Source organism: Portunus trituberculatus, chromosome 37 (genome assembly GCF_017591435.1).
Source record: "Portunus trituberculatus isolate SZX2019 chromosome 37, ASM1759143v1, whole genome shotgun sequence".
NCBI lineage: Eukaryota > Metazoa > Arthropoda > Malacostraca > Decapoda > Portunidae > Portunus > Portunus trituberculatus.
Window position 1 is genome coordinate 23,881,693 of NC_059291.1, and position 18,306 is coordinate 23,899,998.

At 38.9% G+C, this 18,306-nt stretch overlaps 1 protein-coding gene across 5 annotated transcripts in view; it reads left to right on the forward strand.

Moving 5' to 3' along the window:
* The window catches only part of LOC123514274 (vacuole membrane protein 1-like), a 14,998-nt gene extending 4,179 nt beyond the window's left edge, over nucleotides 1-10,819 (forward strand). For 3 of the 5 annotated variants that reach the window (XM_045272074.1, XM_045272071.1, XM_045272075.1), the window contains exons 2-8: nucleotides 5,161-5,417; nucleotides 6,404-6,494; nucleotides 7,302-7,492; nucleotides 7,957-8,063; nucleotides 8,470-8,669; nucleotides 9,168-9,452; nucleotides 9,752-10,819. In XM_045272074.1, the coding sequence (XP_045128009.1) occupies nucleotides 5,203-5,417; nucleotides 6,404-6,494; nucleotides 7,302-7,492; nucleotides 7,957-8,063; nucleotides 8,470-8,669; nucleotides 9,168-9,452; nucleotides 9,752-9,901 (1,239 nt within the window). In that variant the 5' untranslated portion in view covers nucleotides 5,161-5,202 and the 3' untranslated portion in view covers nucleotides 9,902-10,819. Of the gene's footprint in view, nucleotides 1-2,965; nucleotides 3,140-4,299; nucleotides 4,443-5,160; nucleotides 5,418-6,403; nucleotides 6,495-7,301; nucleotides 7,493-7,956; nucleotides 8,064-8,469; nucleotides 8,670-9,167; nucleotides 9,453-9,751 lie in introns of those variants that run through there. The other 2 variants (XM_045272073.1, XM_045272072.1) reach the window with 2 other exon arrangements.
* The last annotated feature ends 7,487 nt before the right edge of the window (nucleotides 10,820-18,306 follow it).

Below are 18,306 nucleotides of genomic sequence, written 5' to 3' on the forward strand. Positions count from 1 at the left end.
GACAGAATGACAAAGTTTTTAAATTATTTGACCTTCCTTGAGACAGAATTACAAAAAGATTTTAAATTATTTGATTTGACGACTTGCTGAACTAATCAAGAGGACGTATCTTCAAGCAACACTAGGATGAGGGATTCCATCTGCCCACAACACAAACTTGTCGTAACATTAAGATGAGTCCTTTATTATAAGTTTTCTTAAAAAAAAAAAAAAAATCACATATGAAACCAAAAAGAAAAAAAGTGACATCTAAAGTTCCAGTTGCGGGTAAATTGGATACAATTAAAATACTCATTTCTTCAAGTGAAAATAGAGACCAAGAAAAAAAACTAAATAAAAGGTCACTCACTTTATATACTAGTATGCGCTTTCTGTAGCACACACACATATGTAGGATTTCCGTCAGTGTCAAACATGTCAGTGGGCGTTTTTCAGTTTCATTGATTAATCAACAAGTGTCAAACTGATCCCTCTCCATTCCTCAGCAGACAGCGGTACTGCAGTCATTGAATGGTATTACGTGACTCGTCACGGGCAGAGCCCAAGATTGTCATAGTAGGCTAGTAGCGCACTTCTTGTTCTCTCATTGGCTGGCGTACAGCCAATAATGTCGCTCAGTGCCCTCAAACCGCGCGGTGCACCGCCCTGTGTGAACGATGTAATATGTTTGTGTGTATCTCGACACGCTGGCAAACCGCGCGATGGCGAGGAAAATGTTGCAACCGAGGCGGTTTGGAAACCGCTGCGTTTCCAAACCGCTGTGTGTGAACAATTCCATAGGCTATCATAGAAAATGCTACCGCGCCTTTCCAACGGCGCGGTGCAAACCGCCCTGTGGGAACAAGGCCTTGAGTTCTAGTATCATTCAGATTGACAGATCCACGTTGAAACCTAAAGGTGACACATTTCTCATCATTAAGCTTCAAACTCTATGAGGCAGCAATGGCACAGTTCAGATCAGTGTCATTTTGGCAAGAAATTGCAAACAAAACGGGAAGAATTATCAAATGATAGTTTTAGATCAATCTTTTAAGTTATCAGCAAACCATTTACATAATTGTTCACTTTGAAATAGGGTGACCAGACGTCCCCGGTTTCCGGGGACAGTCCCCGATTTCAGTGACCTGTCCCCGGCTACTGCTGTCCCCGGTTTTCTGTAAATGAAAGATAACTTGATGCGTTAAAAAAAAACTATTTCTTTTGTTTATGATAATTATATCCTTTTATCATTACTCTTTTAGAATGTCAAGAATAAGGAGAAGGCCTTAGTTTCCGTGAAGACGGTGAAGTGTATGGCGGACACATTTTAACAGCTAATGGGTATTCATGATCTCAGATATTTCATCAGGTAGAGATTTTTTTTCTTTGCAACTTGGGTAAATAAGGCGAGAGAAACTTCTGTTGACTCCTCTCTCAGCCATCGTCATATCAAAGCTCAAATGTTTAAATTTTATTGTAAATAAGGTAAAGGTAAATGAATGTGATTGACTAACGGAATCATGTGGTTTTCAAAATTGATCTGACTGTCTAGTGATGAACACATTTGGTATTTCTCTTTTGTCTTAGAGATATCCATTATGTAGTAATGACAAATATGGGACATTCCTACTCTCTCTCTCTCTCTCTCTCTCTCTCTCTCTCTCTCTCTCTCTCAAGTATTTATTAACAAAACTGATTATTGAAGGAAGCTGCTATTCACTGTCATCCATTTATCCTTGGTCTTCTGCCCACAACAGAATACGTACATGTGTTTGATATTGACCAAGACAAAGCAGAGCTCCTCTCTACTCTCCCTCTCTCTGCCACTCTTAAAAACAGTAACTTATAGGCATGATGAATAGGAAGAATATGAAAACTTTACAGTGTAGCCTCTTTAACACTAGTTTCTTTTCATTATCTTCTTCTGTGTTGCTTTAATTACATTCTCCTAAATAAAGGTAGATGCAGTATGTTTGTCCTACAATTTGCATTTGTTGTTTTTTATAAAAACACCAAGGAAACAGTCAAGACAGAAAAGTTGCAATTTATTCCTCCTTGTAGATTAATCCTCTTATTCTCTTCTCACTTTTTTTTTTTTCACACACTTGAGCAATCATTTCCTTTTTCACTAGAGGTCATTGTTATGCACTTAATATGTACCTCACATGCATACATGACAGAAATGTCTATTTATTTCTGTCCTTGCATTTCCTACCTACCCTTTTTCTCACCCTCTTCTCTCACATACTGAAGGACTCTTTTCTTCCTTTTCCTTAGAGGTCTTGCATACACTTCATCAAAGGCACATACATACACTCCTATAATAAAATTTTTCTTGGATGTATTAGATGTGCTATTAGTCATCTTCCTTCAACTAGAACACTGTCAAGTAAAAAAAATCCTCTGTGATTATATCTTATTGCTTTGAGACACTACTCTAAATAATATTGACTCTCCTTGATTTTATGACAAATTTTATCTCTTAAGGTGACAGTGATCCTTCACAGAGCAGCAATAAGCAGTGTGGCTCTGTAGGTGTGTGCCATCCCCTCATTGCATTGTATGACCCCATTGCTGTGGTGCCTTAAATAAGTCGCCTTCCACTCTCAGGGCTTGACCTGCTTTGTCTCACTTGTCATTAGAATGGGTTCATGTGTACCCAGAAACCTCACTAGGATGTCATTGGCAACAGTCCAGATTCAGCAGCACAAAGCAATGAAATGTTGCCATGAGAAGTGCAGCCAACAATCTGAGTATCAGGCCACCAAGGCTGTGGTGATGGCAGCCAAGATGAAAATATTACTCTCCTCAGTGGCTGTGTGTGGGAGAGCATGCCATATTAGCCTTGTGTGTCTGTGTAGCAACATGGAATAGGTGGGCTCAGGCATCTACTGAGGAACATCACGGTCATCACCATTAATGCCTGTCTATCTTGTGGAGAGGCCCTGCAAGCCATAGCCCTCACAGAACACATCATATCCCAGACATAACTTACTAATGTCTATTTATGTTGACTAGCTCACCCCTCCACTTTTTCTCTCCCACACTAAAAGGAATTACTTCCTCTCTTATTTGCATTCTTCAGTTGTGACAGACTTTAGAATCCATTCAGAAATCTCAACCCTCTTAAATGAAAATTAAGCAGCTTGTCGGGAAGACGGTAGGTTTGAAGGATTGAATGGGGAGATGAGTGACTGTTGTGGTATTCATGTGTGGGTGTTGAGAGGTGTCACAGTGATCACTGAACACCAAACACCTAGCTGAGGAAGAATTATAGAAGCTACAGTGTTTATCTAAATAAAGAAAGACATTGACACACAGTAACAAATATAATTGCCAGTGACATTAAGTGTATAGGAGTTGAGGACAGTATTGATGATTGTGAGTTTATAAGAAAATAAATTGAAGCAGATACACTTTGTAAAAATGAAATGATGCCTGCATTTGAATGGAGATTAAGTAGATGCATGTGTTTCAATGGAGAGTGTGTTTTCATTCACATGATGGGGCTGTGATGCTAGGAAGAGATAACTTTGGGATACCAGCAAAGTTATCTGTGGGTTTAGGGCAGACCAAGAGAGATGTTAAGTAAACACCACCTTGAACAGTGGCCTTGAACACTTGGGAAAGGGAATGTGTTATTTTTGTCATTATGGTGCTACCTTATAGACAACTTCATGAAATAGAATAGATTAATGAAAGATATGAATATTTAATAGTGAGAGATACCTAAGTACCAGCGATGGCTCAAGTACTTGTCTCAAAGGATGTACTTGTGCTTCTAAAGAAGCCTGTTTGTGATGCCTCTCACTATCACAACACTCCACATTATCTGAGACAGGAGGTAGGGAACAGATTATGGCCAGGTCAGTGGTCAAGCAGCTTATCTGTACCCTCTAGCCCTTCTCCACTGCCCCACACCTCTCTCAGAGCACCAACTCACACCACTGAAAACACATCACCTGCTCAAGGACTTGTCACTTTACTGAAACTTGTCTCAATAATTTTGCTTTGATCTATATATTGCTTCACCCAAGTCAACACCAGTGTGAAATTGTATTCTATAACCAAAACAGACAATGTACTAAAAAAAAAAATAGATTATATCTCGCTTAGCTTACTTTCGTCCACTAACTACATCTTAAAGCCTGCAACAACGTGATGTGTTGTATAATCTAAACAGACCACCAACTCAAAGGTTTCTCACTGAACTTCAGTAATTAATTCAATACATTCATAAGTTTGCAGCAGTGTTATGTGTTACATTAGCTCTTTAATTGCTCTTTATTCTGAGTGGTGATGTGCTGTTGTGGTAGTGGTAGTGGTGGTGGTGGTGGTGGTGGTGGTGGTGGTGAGTGGTGAGAGAGAGTGTGAGTGTGGTGGTGAGTGGCAAGATGTCAGTGTCTATAGATCTGGAACAGCTGGAGCAAATGCTTTCCCCAAAACTCTCGGGTCTGTACTCAGTAAGTGCCTCACCTTGATCTTTCACTCAACACGCTATTCTTTGTGAACTTTTGGGTATTATCTGTGTCTATGTATTCTCTATGTTATTATTGGGTTTATTTTAAGTATGAGCAATTCTCTTGTGCCTTTTTGTTATTTTGTGAAATATTTGCAAATTTTTTGTATGTATTTTAGTATAGAATTTACTTGATGCATTCTTTTATATGATATGTATTTCCAAATGTGATAGCTGAACTTTATTTTGCTTGTATGCCAAGAACACATTTTTCATGTTCTTGATATTTTGTATTTGCATTGGAAGTGATTTTTGAAGTAGTTGTACAGTATGATTAGTTTTGAATTGTGAGATGTGCTTACCTACTCTGTGCACAATGTATGCTTTTGTCTTGATTACTGTGCATGTAGTGACCATTTATTTGTTATTTTATTTTGTTTATTTATTTCATTTATTCTTTTTTCTTTTTTACTGTTAGAATGTTTTGATGTTAGATGGCATTTATCTTGAACTTAATTGTTATATATATATATATATATATATATATATATATATATATATATATATATATATATATATATATATATATGCAGAAATTACTTTCAATTAATAAATAGATAATTAGAAGAGAATTCCAGTTAATTTTATAGCAAAATTTAGTGGAATAAACCTTCTTCACTCATTCCGTGACAATGCACTCACTGGTGTCCTTCTCATGACAGACACAAACAACAGCAGTGTCCGAACAGAACCACATCATCGCCATGGGGGAAACTTCGGCCCAGCAGAGATACCAAAGAAAGGGAGGCAGTGCTAAGCAAGCAAACGGATCCAGCATGATTGGGACGGCGCCCACGCTAGAGGAGAAGCTCATTGAGAAGAGTGAACGGGAGAGGCTTGTGGTGTGGCGGCAGCCAGTCACCACTCTCCACTATTTTGTGCGAGAGTGTGGCATTCTAGGCAGGGAATATATGGCCAAGTAAGTTTGCTGTTATTCGTGTCAGTCCTCTTATAATCATGTCTTGTCTCATTTAAAAGTTTAATCTTATAGAATTCCTTCACACTATAGTAATCGCCCGTGTATCCGCATTATAGCAGCCAAGGCCCTGCCGGATACACAAAATATCCGGATACGCGGAATTTCCTCTCCAAACCCGTTATAATTTGAGAAAAACATATACATAACGGAAATGGGTAAGAAAACAACGTATGAAGGCACATTAGATGTATAATCTGGAACAAAAAATGATACATAAACAGTACAAGGGGTGGTGGGACATACACACAGCAGTAAGTGGTGGTGGGACATACGTACACACAGCAGGAAGTGGTGGGGGGAGTAGATAGTAGGGAGAAAGCAGCCTAGAGCTCTTCCTCACCAATGAAGTCGGCCACCATGCTGAAGTCCTGTGGGGGTGGAACATTTGTACACACTGAAACTTGATAAGTAAATCAAGACAAAGAAGAAAAATAATATAAAATTGAAATGATTAAAATTGAAAAACAAACAAAAACAAACCTGTCTAGGCTGTGGTGTAGGGGTGTGTGGAGATGGTGTTGGCAGTGCCGATGACAACATTGGTGAGGGAGTGGGTGGTGACAGTGGAATGGCTGGGTGGCTGTGGGTGTGACTGGTGCTGGGGCCATGCGAAGGAGACCGGGAGAGTGGCTGAAGGGTGGGAAGCTGGTGTAGCTGATGGATGCGGCAAAGGAGTGGTTGGCTTGAAAAATGAGTCGAGCCTAAATTAGATTAACATATATTTCCTTCTATGTGTATTTTTTTTCTCTCCTTCTTTTTAAGAATTCTAGAGATATGGGAGGGCAATCTTATTAATTATGATTGTAGGCACAATGCCATGAGTGACCATATTCCAGAGTATGTACCTCAACTCACAGGACACACTGCTAGGTTAGGTTAGCTTGCATTTCCTCCTTTTATGTAAAATGTTTGTATCCTGTTTTCAGATTGTGGAGATATAAGAAGATGGTGTTGTTAATAGCAATGATCGTAGGCAGTTACTATGCTGCATACAGGACTCCAGGCCCCCACCAGCCAGTAAGTGTCTTGTGTACATTAGCATCCACATTACTGTTACAGTCAGACACATTTCTCCATCCGTTATCAATAAAAAGTGTTCTCCTATCAGATTTACTTAAGCATGTGATTGATAAAATCTGTTGAATTATATAATATTATCCTGACTTCTTTAGACATGTTCCTTTGTGGAAGTCTTAAGACATGCTTTTCATGCACTGGTCATAGGAAATATACATGTCACTGATGAAACCTAAAGTGACTGCCTCCTTGTACTGTTGAGGTGAGAAGTCAAGAAATCTACACTTTCTTCATTTAAGTTTTGTATTTTTCTTGTTTCTTAAGTCTTCTAATGAGGTGAAAATCTGTTTAGTCTAGCAGCAGGTCAGAGGAATTAGATTTGAAGGAAAGCTAAGCACAGTGAAAGTGAGGATAGAAGGTGGCTCTCTCTGTACACTGATAGACTGAAATCAATCTTAAACTTGTTACCTCTGTGAGCCAAGTATTATTACAGAGTTGAAAGCTAAGGGTCAGATTTCCATGCTAGTGGAAAGGGACATCATTACTTGATAATTTCCTATTAAATGCTTGTGTCATTGTCAGTGCAGAGTATATTGTACAGGTCTGTTAGCCTTAAGCACCAGTTTACTTATTCACTTTCACATGAAGTAATTTCCTTTGGATTTATTTTATGATTACTTGGAATGAATGTAAAGAGTTATGTTTGAATGACCAGATCATATAATTACTTTAAAACTTTATATGCAGCATTGACAGCACTTAAACTAAAGATCCTTGAACTACATGTATGTATGTCTTCTCTTCTAGTTACTTCAAAGCATAGCCAAAAAATTTTGGTGGTGCTGGTGGTGGTTGTGGCTGGGCATCCTCTCCTCAGTGGGTCTAGGCACAGGGCTGCACACCTTCCTGCTGTACTTGGGGCCCCACATAGCATCTGTCACCCTCGCTGCTTACTCCTGTAACTCGGTGGAATTTCCCTCTCCTCCTTACCCTGACGAGTAGGTTCAGTGTGTATTTGGGTGTCAGGTGTTGGGTGTGCCCACAAGGTTGCTGCTGCTGTCCTATATTCACATTTTTATCTTTGGCTTGCTTTTAAGACTGACTGCTTCAGCTTTTTATTTGAATTGTAAAAAAATATCAAATTGTAGCTTTCTCAAATATAGTTTTGTTATATTTATTTTTCTGCAAATCTTATTAGTGTTTTATAATTGACTGAAGATGTTTGGGAATGATAATTAGAGAGGCTACAGGAAACTTTCCTTTGTAAAACATTTGAACATTGATCATCTAAATGTGTCTACTAACAGCCTGATTGGAAGAATGCTGAGATCCATAATTGATGTTATAGAGCATTCTCTCATGTGTCTATAATTGACAGTTGACTTTAGAATGAAAGGGAGGTGCTTGTGCATTAAATTCATGGTGAGGAATGACCAGTGTGATGATTGGTGTGGGTTTGCAGCATCCTGTGTCCTGAAGAGGAGGTCTTAGGGAAGGAGATGTCCATCCTTACCATCATGTCCAAAGTTCGGCTTGAGGCCTTCATGTGGGGAGCTGGCACAGCGCTAGGTGAGCTGTTACTTCACCCCTCTTCCATATCCTTATTCTGTTACTTGTTTCCTCTTCTTTTTGCACAAGAACTTGTTTTTTTAATTTGATTTGTCTTATAATAGTTTTCGGTCATCCCTAAAATTACAGCGCATCTGTCTTTTCTCAGTTTGAACGTGTTGTGAAGTCTTGATGCTTTCCTATAAGTATTATATATTACATTATTAATGAGTTTTTTTTTTTCTAGTGTTTTAACTGTAGTTACCAAAATGTTCTCATTACTTGCTCCATTAGTCTTCACATTTCACTGAGGAGTTGATTATATCTTTTAGCAATCAATTAATTTTACCTTTGTCTCAATTTGTTGTGCAGTGTGTCCTCATTTAAGACAAGTGCTCCCCTACTCACATGTTTGAATGTTCATCAGGTGAACTGCCTCCGTACTTCATGGCGCGAGGGGCCCGGCTGTCCGGCTATGACCCCGATGATGAGGAGATGGCAGAGTTCGAGGAACTGCAGCGGCTGAAAGAGCGGCCAGAGGACATGTCTTTTTTGGACCGTGCCAAGCTGTCTGTTGAAAAGTTGGTGGAGCGAGTGGGCTTCTTTGGCATCCTGGCATGTGCCTCGGTGAGTTGAGGCTTAAGGAGCAGAGTGGCTGCTGTCTCCATTAGGCATTCTCTTCAGAAATATGATGACAAATTTGTTCTAATTCAATGTTTTAAAACAAACATTTCACATTTCTAATAATGTTGGAAAACTTATTTAAATAAAGGAAAGTTGTTAAATAATGAGAATATTTCATAATTATTAGGCTGTGGCTGAATTTATCAAGTAAGTGTATGATATGGTAGATGCATCACAAGAAGCATGTCATTCAGTATAGTATGGAGCTTTGGAAATTTTAAAAAAGATGTGGAGATTTTTATGCACCTTCCCAAGAACATAGTTATCACAGAAGATTCTTCTCTTCCTAATTTCTTTTGGAAATAGTATTGTGAGCAAGCTTTTTGGATTTTTTTTCCCCTCCCTGGTTGGATTCTCTAACACATATAAAGGATAGAGGAATCAAATATGTCATCAATGAATATGCATGTTTATTTCCATAAATGCATGTTCTTTTTATAGATTCCCAACCCACTATTTGATCTGGCCGGCATCACCTGTGGACACTTCTTGGTTCCATTCTGGACCTTCTTTGGTGCCACACTGATTGGCAAGGCCATCATCAAGATGCACATCCAGAAAATGTTTGTTATTATTGCCTTCAATGAATCCTTGCTAGCACGGGCTGTGGGGCTCCTAGCGCTCCTCCCAGTGGTGGGCCCCAAGCTGGAGCAGCCCTTCAAAACATTCCTGGAGAAGCAGAGAAAAAAGTTCCATAGAAAACCTGGCACTGGAGCATCAGGACAGGTGAGCAAGGGCTGTTGATCACTGGATCTGTCACCAACTCATAGTTACATTATAAGCCCAAGCTTTCTGACTGCTTCAGATTCAAAAGATGAAGCAAAATGATTTTATGTGTTTACAATAAATGCCCTTCCTGAAAACAGATGTATGGCAGGGAGTATGACAGCATTTCAATGATATTGTTTTTTATAGTCTGTACCATAATTATTTTTTGGCTGTATTAGTGATACATTTACCTTGTGTACAGTTGTTTGTAAATATGACGTGTTGTGCTACTATCAGCATTTCCTTACCTCCTACAGGATCAAGCAAATATCCTGGCATGGGTCTTTGAAAAGCTGATCCTGCTGATGATTTTCTACTTTGTGTTGAGCATAGTGAACTCCTTCGCCCAGAGCTACCACAAACGGATACACAAGAGGAATCGTGAGCGAAAGGCAGCCCAGGACTGATGGAGTGGGGAACAGTCTCCTGGGTGTGAATTGGGCCAGGGTGTCAGTCAGTGTTGCCTTGTGGTGGAGCACTGCACTGGGAAGTGGATGTGTGTGTGGTAATGCATAAGTACTGGACTGTGAATTACATGCGTTTATTTCTATTTGATTTTAATATTATTATTGTTATTTATTTATTTTCATTTATTTTAGTTGTTATTTAGTTTTATTCTTACTATTTTAAATTTGTTAAAGTGTGACTAGGTGTGTCTGATAAAAATTATTCATATTAATTGTTATGTTAGTGAGGCCAGTCAGTGTTTCTTGAAGCATTCCCTACCCTTAGTCTACCTCCACCACCCTCCTTTGCTCCAGGGACAGGCTTGGACAAACTCAGTTTTCACTTTACTATGTTTTACCTTTTCTTACCTGCAAGTTTTACGAAAACCTGTATTTCTGTACTGTTTGTAAGTACAAACAGTGGTGTTAGTTATGGAGTCTTTCACATACTGCCAGATGCACTGCCAAGCAATCATTCCTCCCAAGAACAATGCTTGTCAACATTATCCAAACACTCCAATTTACTATTAAAACTTGCTATATCAGTCTTGAGTATGTTGAAAGCTGGTGATATCAAACTGTTGAGATGAGTGATACTCTCCACATCACAGACATATCAGTATATCAGCATACCTCACAGGTACACAGGTCTGGTACACAATATCTGAGGTGGTGGTGCCAGCATGTAGTGGCCCATGCACGCTGCTGTTCCAGGGCATGGCAGGTGGCATTCAATGCTGTGAGGTGTATTGCTTGTGCTGTAGGTTTAGCACATAAAGTATTGGACATTATCATGATTCCTGTAAGTGTATCTGAATTACTACTATCATATACTCAAATCTGGATGGTAGCTACATACAAATAAATGCCTGTCACATGCTGCATGTGTAATGCCTTTGGATAACATAGATGATGACAGTGTCACCTGTAGTGTACAGAATCATGAGTGTTGACTGCGTGTCATGAAAACAATCATTAGTAGTGCTGTCTGTTATGCAATAATGACAATAATAGTTATGGAAAATGTCACAGATTATACATGAAGTATTGAATGCTGTCTGCCATGGACTAAATATTGATGTGTAGTTGTGACTAAGTCTGTCTATCATAGAGGAAGCTACAAAACACACACACACACACACACACACACACACACACACACACACACACACACACACACACACACACACACACACACACACACACACGGCCCGGTAGCTCAGTGGTTAGAGCGCTGGCTTCACAAGCCAGATGACCGGGGTTCGATTCCCCGGCCGGGTGGAGATATTTGGGTGTGTCTCCTTTCACGTGTAGCCCCTGTTCACCTAGCAGTGAGTAGGTACGGGATGTAAATCGAGGAGTTGTGACCTTGTTGTCCCGGTGTGTGGTGTGTGCCTGGTCTCAGACCTATCCCAAGATCGGAAATAATGAGCTCTGAGCTCGTTCCGTAGGGTAACGTCTGGCTGTCTCGTCAGAGACTGCAGACGATCAAACAGTGAAATTACACACACACACACAGGCAGTGGCATAGTGGTTAAGGTGGTGAGCGTGGGATCAGGCAGACGTCCATGCGTAAGTTCAAATCCCACCACGTACAGCCTTAAAACACTTTGCCATTTGTTGAGGGGTTTAAAGTTACCTACATATCACCATGATACCCAGGTTCTAGGTGGTTACATTCATGATGAGCTTGGGCAGTGATATGGGCCCTAATATGGGTACCACTATAAATAAAATTGCCTGCGCCACTAATGGGCGGAAGCTGAACAGCGCTTCCAATACACTCTTCAAGTGTGCCTACTGGCGCTATAGGCCTTACCGTAAAAAAAAAAAAAAAAACACACACACACACACACACACACATCTATAAGATGGGAGATGGAGTAGAACTGGAGAAAGTAAAAAAGGAAAAGGACTTAGGAGTGACGATGGAAGAAAACAATCAACCAGTAAGCCATATTGATAGAATTTTTAGAGAAACATATAATTTGCTAAGGAATATTGGAGTAGCATTTCACCACATGGACAAAGAAATGATGAAGAAATTGATAAGTACTTTAATAAGACCCAGATTGGAATATGCAGGAGTAGTGTGGACCCCTCATAAAAAGAAACACATAAGGAAATTGGAGAGACTACAAAAAATGGCTACAAGAATGGTTCCAGAATTTGAAGGGATGACATATGAGGAAAGACTAAAGACTATGGATCTACCAACCCTGGAACAAAGAAGGGAGAGAGGAGACCTGATACAAGTTTATAAATTGATCAACGGAATGGACCAAGTGGATAATGAGAAACTGATCCTGAGAGAAGAATATGATATCCGAAGCACAAGATCGCATAGTAAGAAGCTGAGAAAAAGAAGATGTCTGAGAGATGTTAAAAAATATAGTTTCCCGCAAAGATATATTGAGACGTGGAACAGTTTAAATGAAGAAGTAGTGTCTGCAACGAGTGTGCATACTTTTAAAGTAAGATAGGATAAGTGTAGATATGGAGACGGGTCCACACGAGCATAAAGCCCAGGCCCTGTAAAACTACAACTAGGTAAACTAGGTAAATACACACACACACACACACACACACACACAAGATCGCATAGTAAAAAGCTGAGAAAGGGAAGATGTCTGAGAGATGTTAAAAAATATAGTTTCCCGCAAAGATGTATTGAGACGTGGAACACTTTGAATGAAGAAGTAGTGTCTGCAACAAGTGTGCATACTTTTAAAGTAAGATCGGATAAATGTAGATATGGAGACGGGGCCACACGAGCATAAAGCCCAGGCCCTGTAAAACTACAACTAGGTAAATACAAGCACACACACACACAGAAAGTGGTGAAGGTTATTAAATCAAATGAGACATTGGTGAGGGAAACTGTAGACAAAAAGAGATGTGTGGTGATATTTGGTGTGGAGGAGGATAAGACACCGAGTAAAATGGAGAGAGAGAAAAACATAAAAAAGGTGATAAATAATATCATTAATGTGGTGCAGGAGGAGGGAAAAGACCTAGTACAAGAAATAGAGGACTTCCATAGAATTGGAAAGTTCACAAGAGAAGGTATGAGGCCAATAAGAATCAAACTTAAGTCACAAAAGGATGTAGATGAATTGGTGGAGAAGTCATGGAGGCTAGCCCAGCAGGAAACAACAAGGAAGATTTGGTTGAGAAGAGATCTCGGTGAAAAGGAAAGAGAAATGTTAAATGAGTTGAGAAAGGAGGCTTTGAAAAAAATGAAGAGAGGACAGAAGAGGAGAAGAAAGAGTTTTTCTGGAGAATCTTGGATATGAGACTGAGGAAGTGGTTCATAACCCAGAAAAGTACAGCAAGAAAGGACTAAAGAAACTTACGTATGAGCGGAATGTAATGTATTCCAACATAAATGGAGTGATATCGGGATTTTAGAACTCAACGATTACTTGAGGGACAAGAACCCAGATATTGTGGGTCTTACTGAAACAAAACTGAGAGAGGAGAAGACCTGATGATGGTTGGAGAAGGAAATATAATGTTTGGAAAAGAAATAGAGTAGGTAAGATGGGAGGAGGAGTGATGTTGCTGGTTAAAAAGATATAAAGGTGGATCAAGTGAAAGAAGGTATGGGAAAGGCAGAAGTGCTAAAGATCAGAGCAGAAACTAATGAAGGAAAAAGAGGCACTACATAGTGGTGTACGTACCACCTAAGACAAATGCATGGTCAGTACAGGAATATGAAGAAATGATAAGTGATACAGGAACATGTCTGGAAGAAATGTTGGGTGGCTGTGAACGAACTATAATGATGGGAGATTTTAATTGTAAAGAGGTGTGTTGGGAGGACTGGTCAATGGAAGGATCAGAGACAACATGGGGAAATACACTATTGACACTGGCAATGGAAAATGTGTTAACTCAGTGGGTCAAAGAAGATACTAGGTTTGGAGGAGAGGGAGCATCGTCAAGACTGGACTTGGTCTTTAGTACAGAGCCAATGGTCATTGAGGAGATGAGGGTGGAGTGCCCTTTAGCAAAGAGTGATCATGCAGTTTTGGAGTTCAAGGTGATAGATGAAGAGAAATCTAGAAGAAATGAAGAATATAAAGTGGGAAGATGGAATTATGCCAAGACAGATTTTGGAAACCTAAAGAAATTCTTTCAAGAGACAAATTGGATGAAATTCAAGAGTGCTAAGGAGCAAATGAAAAGTGGAAGGAATTTATAAAAATATACAAAGAAGGTGAGAAAAATTTGTACCAATAAGACAACATAGAGAAGTTGGAAAGCAGGACTGGTTTAACGATAGATGTGAAAAGGCTAGAACAAGAAAAGAGGATGCATGGAAGAGGTGGAGAAGGAAAAGACGGATTAAGCAGTGGGAAAGTTACAAAAGAGCAAGAAATGAATATGTGTTGATTAGAAGAGAAGAAAGAAAGAAACAAGAAAAGGATATAATTGATAAATGTAAAGACCAACCAAGGCTTTTTACAGACATGTGAACAACAACATCAAAAATAGAGAAAGTATTGAAAGTTTAGAAGTAAATGGAGTATGCAGTGAAGATCCCAGGAAATGGCAGAGGCTATGAATGGATGCTTTCGGAAGGTATTCACAAAGGAGACTGCTTTTGACAAACCACTGGTAATGGAACAGAAAGGGATTATGAAGGAGTTTCAAGTAACTGTGGAGGAGATCAAGAATATGATGGGGAGTTTAGAAGTGAGAAAAGCTGTGGGACCTGATGGGGTATCAGGATGGATTTTAAGAGAATGCAGGAGCAACTGGCAGAAAAAGTTTGTGAAGTAATTGATGCCTCATTAAGGGAAGGTGTAGTGCCCCAAGACTGGAAAAGAGCTAACATTGTCCCAATCTATAAATCAGGTAACAAGAGAGACCCATTGAACTATAGACCAGTGTCACTTACAAGTGTGGTAGCTAAGATGTGTGAGAGGGTGGTGAAGAATAGATGGACAGACTTCTTGGAGAAAAATGACATACTTTGTGAGTGTCAATTTGGTTTTAGAAAAGGGCGTTCATGCACGACAAACCTGATATGTTACTATTCGAGGGTGATAGATGTAATACAGGAAAGAGATGGTTGGGCTGATGGAATATATCTGGATTTAAAAAGGCCTTTGATAAGGTACCACACGGAGACTGATCTGGAAACTTGAAATGGTAGGAGGAGTGCATGGCAGTTTACTAAAATGGATGGAAGACTTTTGGTAGGAAGAGAAATGAGAACAATAATTAAGGACAGACCATCAGAATGGGGCTTGGTGGAGAGTGGAGTTCCACAGGGATCAGTGTTGGCACCAGTAATGTTCGCGGTCTACATAAATGACATGGTGGATGGGGTGTCCAGTTATGTGAGCCTATTTGCAGACGATGCAAAATTGTTAAGAAAAGTGAGATGTGACAAAGATTGCGAACTACTCCAGGAAGACTTGGACAGAATATGGAAATGGAGCTGTACATGGCAAATGGAGTTCAACACGACAAAATGCAAGAAAATAGAGTTTGGCAAGAGTGAAAGAAGAATCAGGAGTATGTACAAGATAGGAAATGAAGACATAAAACCAGTCATGAAGAAAAAGACCTTGGGGTGACAATTACCAATGACCTATCGCCAGAGAGACATATAAACAAAATAATTGGAGAAGTATTGAACTTATTGAGGAACATAAGAGTGGCGTTCGTATATTTAGATGAAGAAATGATGAAGAAAATAATTACTGCAATGATAAGACCGAGGCTTGAATATGCAACAATACAGTGGGCTCGAACTTAAAGAAACACATAAGGAAACTAGAGAAAGTACAGAGGGCTGCAACAAAATGGTGCCTGACTTAAGAGATTTGACTTATGAAGACAGACTGAAAAGAATGCAACTTCCGACCCTGGAAAACAGAAGAAAGGGAGACCTGATAGCAATATACAGAGTGATGATTGGCATGGAAAAATGGATAGGGAAGATCTGTGTATGTGGAATGAAAGAATGTCGAGAGGGCATGGGAAAAAACTAAAATGGCCACTTATAGGAGAGATGTGAAAAATATAGCTTCCCTCATAGAAGGGTGGAAGCATGGAATAGTTTAGACGTGGAAGTGGTCAACGCAAGGAATATTCATGATTTTAAGAAAAAGCTGGACATTAATAGATATGGAGACGGGACAACACGAGCATAGCTCTTTTCCCGTATGTTACAATTAGGTAAATACAATTAGGTAAATACACACACACACACACACACACACACACACACACACACACACACACACACACACACACACACACACACACACACACACAATCTTACTTTAAAAGTGTGCATACTTTTAAAGTAAGATTGGATAAGTGTAGATATGGAGACAGGGCCACACGAGCATAAAGCCCAGGCCCTGTAAAACTACAACTAGGTAAAATACAACTAGGTAAAAAATACACCAGACACGGTCGAGTAAGGACGCAGTGGCATCGCTCTCAGCTGATCTTCACTACCTGTTGTATAGTATTTGCAGTGGTTTGGGCAAGTAGTGTAGACTCGTTTTTTATGAAATCAAGTGTAAGAGAATCAAGAGTAAAGAAGAGATTCCATCTAAATGCAGGTATGAGATTAGGGAAAGAATGAAAGAAGATGATGACTATGTTGATGAGGGAGAAGCGCATTGAAGGTTTTGATACGGCGAATACTTCACTTTTTAAGAGAGTGTTGACTATTGAACATAAACTAGATAAATTGATAAAGGAGAGTATGGGAATGAAAGAGAATGAAGAACATGAAAAAGAGTTTAAAAAACTGAGAGAAAGGATAAAAAACGTGGAAGAAAACGAAGCTAGGCTAAGAGCGGAAAACGAAGAACTGAAAAAGGAAGTAGCTAACTACAAGAAACAGATGGAAGAAGGACTCGGTAAAGCCGAGAAAGAAAAAGAGAAGCTGAAAGATTTAGTAAACAAAGAAGAGGAAAGAGTACAGAATGTGATTAAAAAAAGTACAAGCATGGAGAGTCTAAGATAAGAAAGATAAGGATGATTTTCAGGAGGTGATTCAAGAACAACTAAAAGAAAAAGATGAAAATATGACAAATAAAATTATAGGAGTCCTCAAGACAAATGAAAATCTAGTTAGAGAAATTGCGGAAAAAAAAAGTGTAATCGTATTTGGATTAAAAGAAAAAAATATAAAATATAGACCAAAAAGAGAAAAAGTAGAAATGAAATCAGTCAAAGACCTACTGAAGAATCTAAACGACGAAGATAGGCAGAACTTGGAAGAGGAAGTAGAAGAAATAAACGGAATGGGACCATATCAAGAAGGAAAAACGAGACCAATTAAAATACTACCAAAATCACAAGCAGCAACAGAAAAAATATTATATAGAACAACTAAACTTAGAGAAACAGAAGGTTGCAAGGTTTTATATATATATATATATATATATATATATATATATATATATATATATATATATATATATATATATATAAAAGAAAAATAGAAATGAGGAAGAAAGGAAGAGATACAACGAACTGGCGGCAGCAATACGGGAGAAAAATAATGAAAGGTCAGAAGAGGGAAAAAAGGCATTTTTTGGAGAATTTTAGGAGACAGGATAAGGAAATGGTATATAAAAGAGAAGGAAGAGGAAAAAGTGGAACAAGTTTAACTAAAATTGATAAAGGCAAGAGATTAAAAATGATGTATACGGACATAGACGGGATTTTATCAAGTAAATTAGAATTAAGAGATTACATAAAGGAAGAAGAACTGGATATTGTATGCCTGGCTAAAACAAAACTAAATGAGGCAATCAAAATAGACTTGGATAATAGGTATAATGTATGGAGGAGAGACAGAGGGGGTAAAGGAGGAGGAGGAGTCATGATAATGTTAAAGAAGGAGATAGTGATAAACCAAGTGGAATATGGGGAAGGAAAAGCAGAAGTACTGTATGTTAAGATGCATATTAATAAAGAAGAGCTAACAATCATTGTAACCAAAAACAACTTCATGGACCAATCAAGAATATAAAGACATGATAGATGACACAATAAGGAGTCTAACAAAAATCATTAATTAAGGAAAGGAGAAAAGTGATATTAGTAGGAGATTTCAACTGTAAAGAAGGACTGGGAAAATTATGAAAGTGGTATGGGGGAAGAAGCCTGGGGAGAAAGATTCTTGAACCTAATTATAGATAATATGATGGACCAAAGAGTAAAGGAAAACACAAGATTCAGAGGAAATGATGAGCCAGCAAGATTAGACCTGGTTTTTTCAAGGGGTATACAAATGAATGATGATATAAGATACAAGTGCCCATTGGGAAAGAGTGATCATGTAATATTAGAAATGGATATAGAAGAGGGAAAAGAAGATAGAG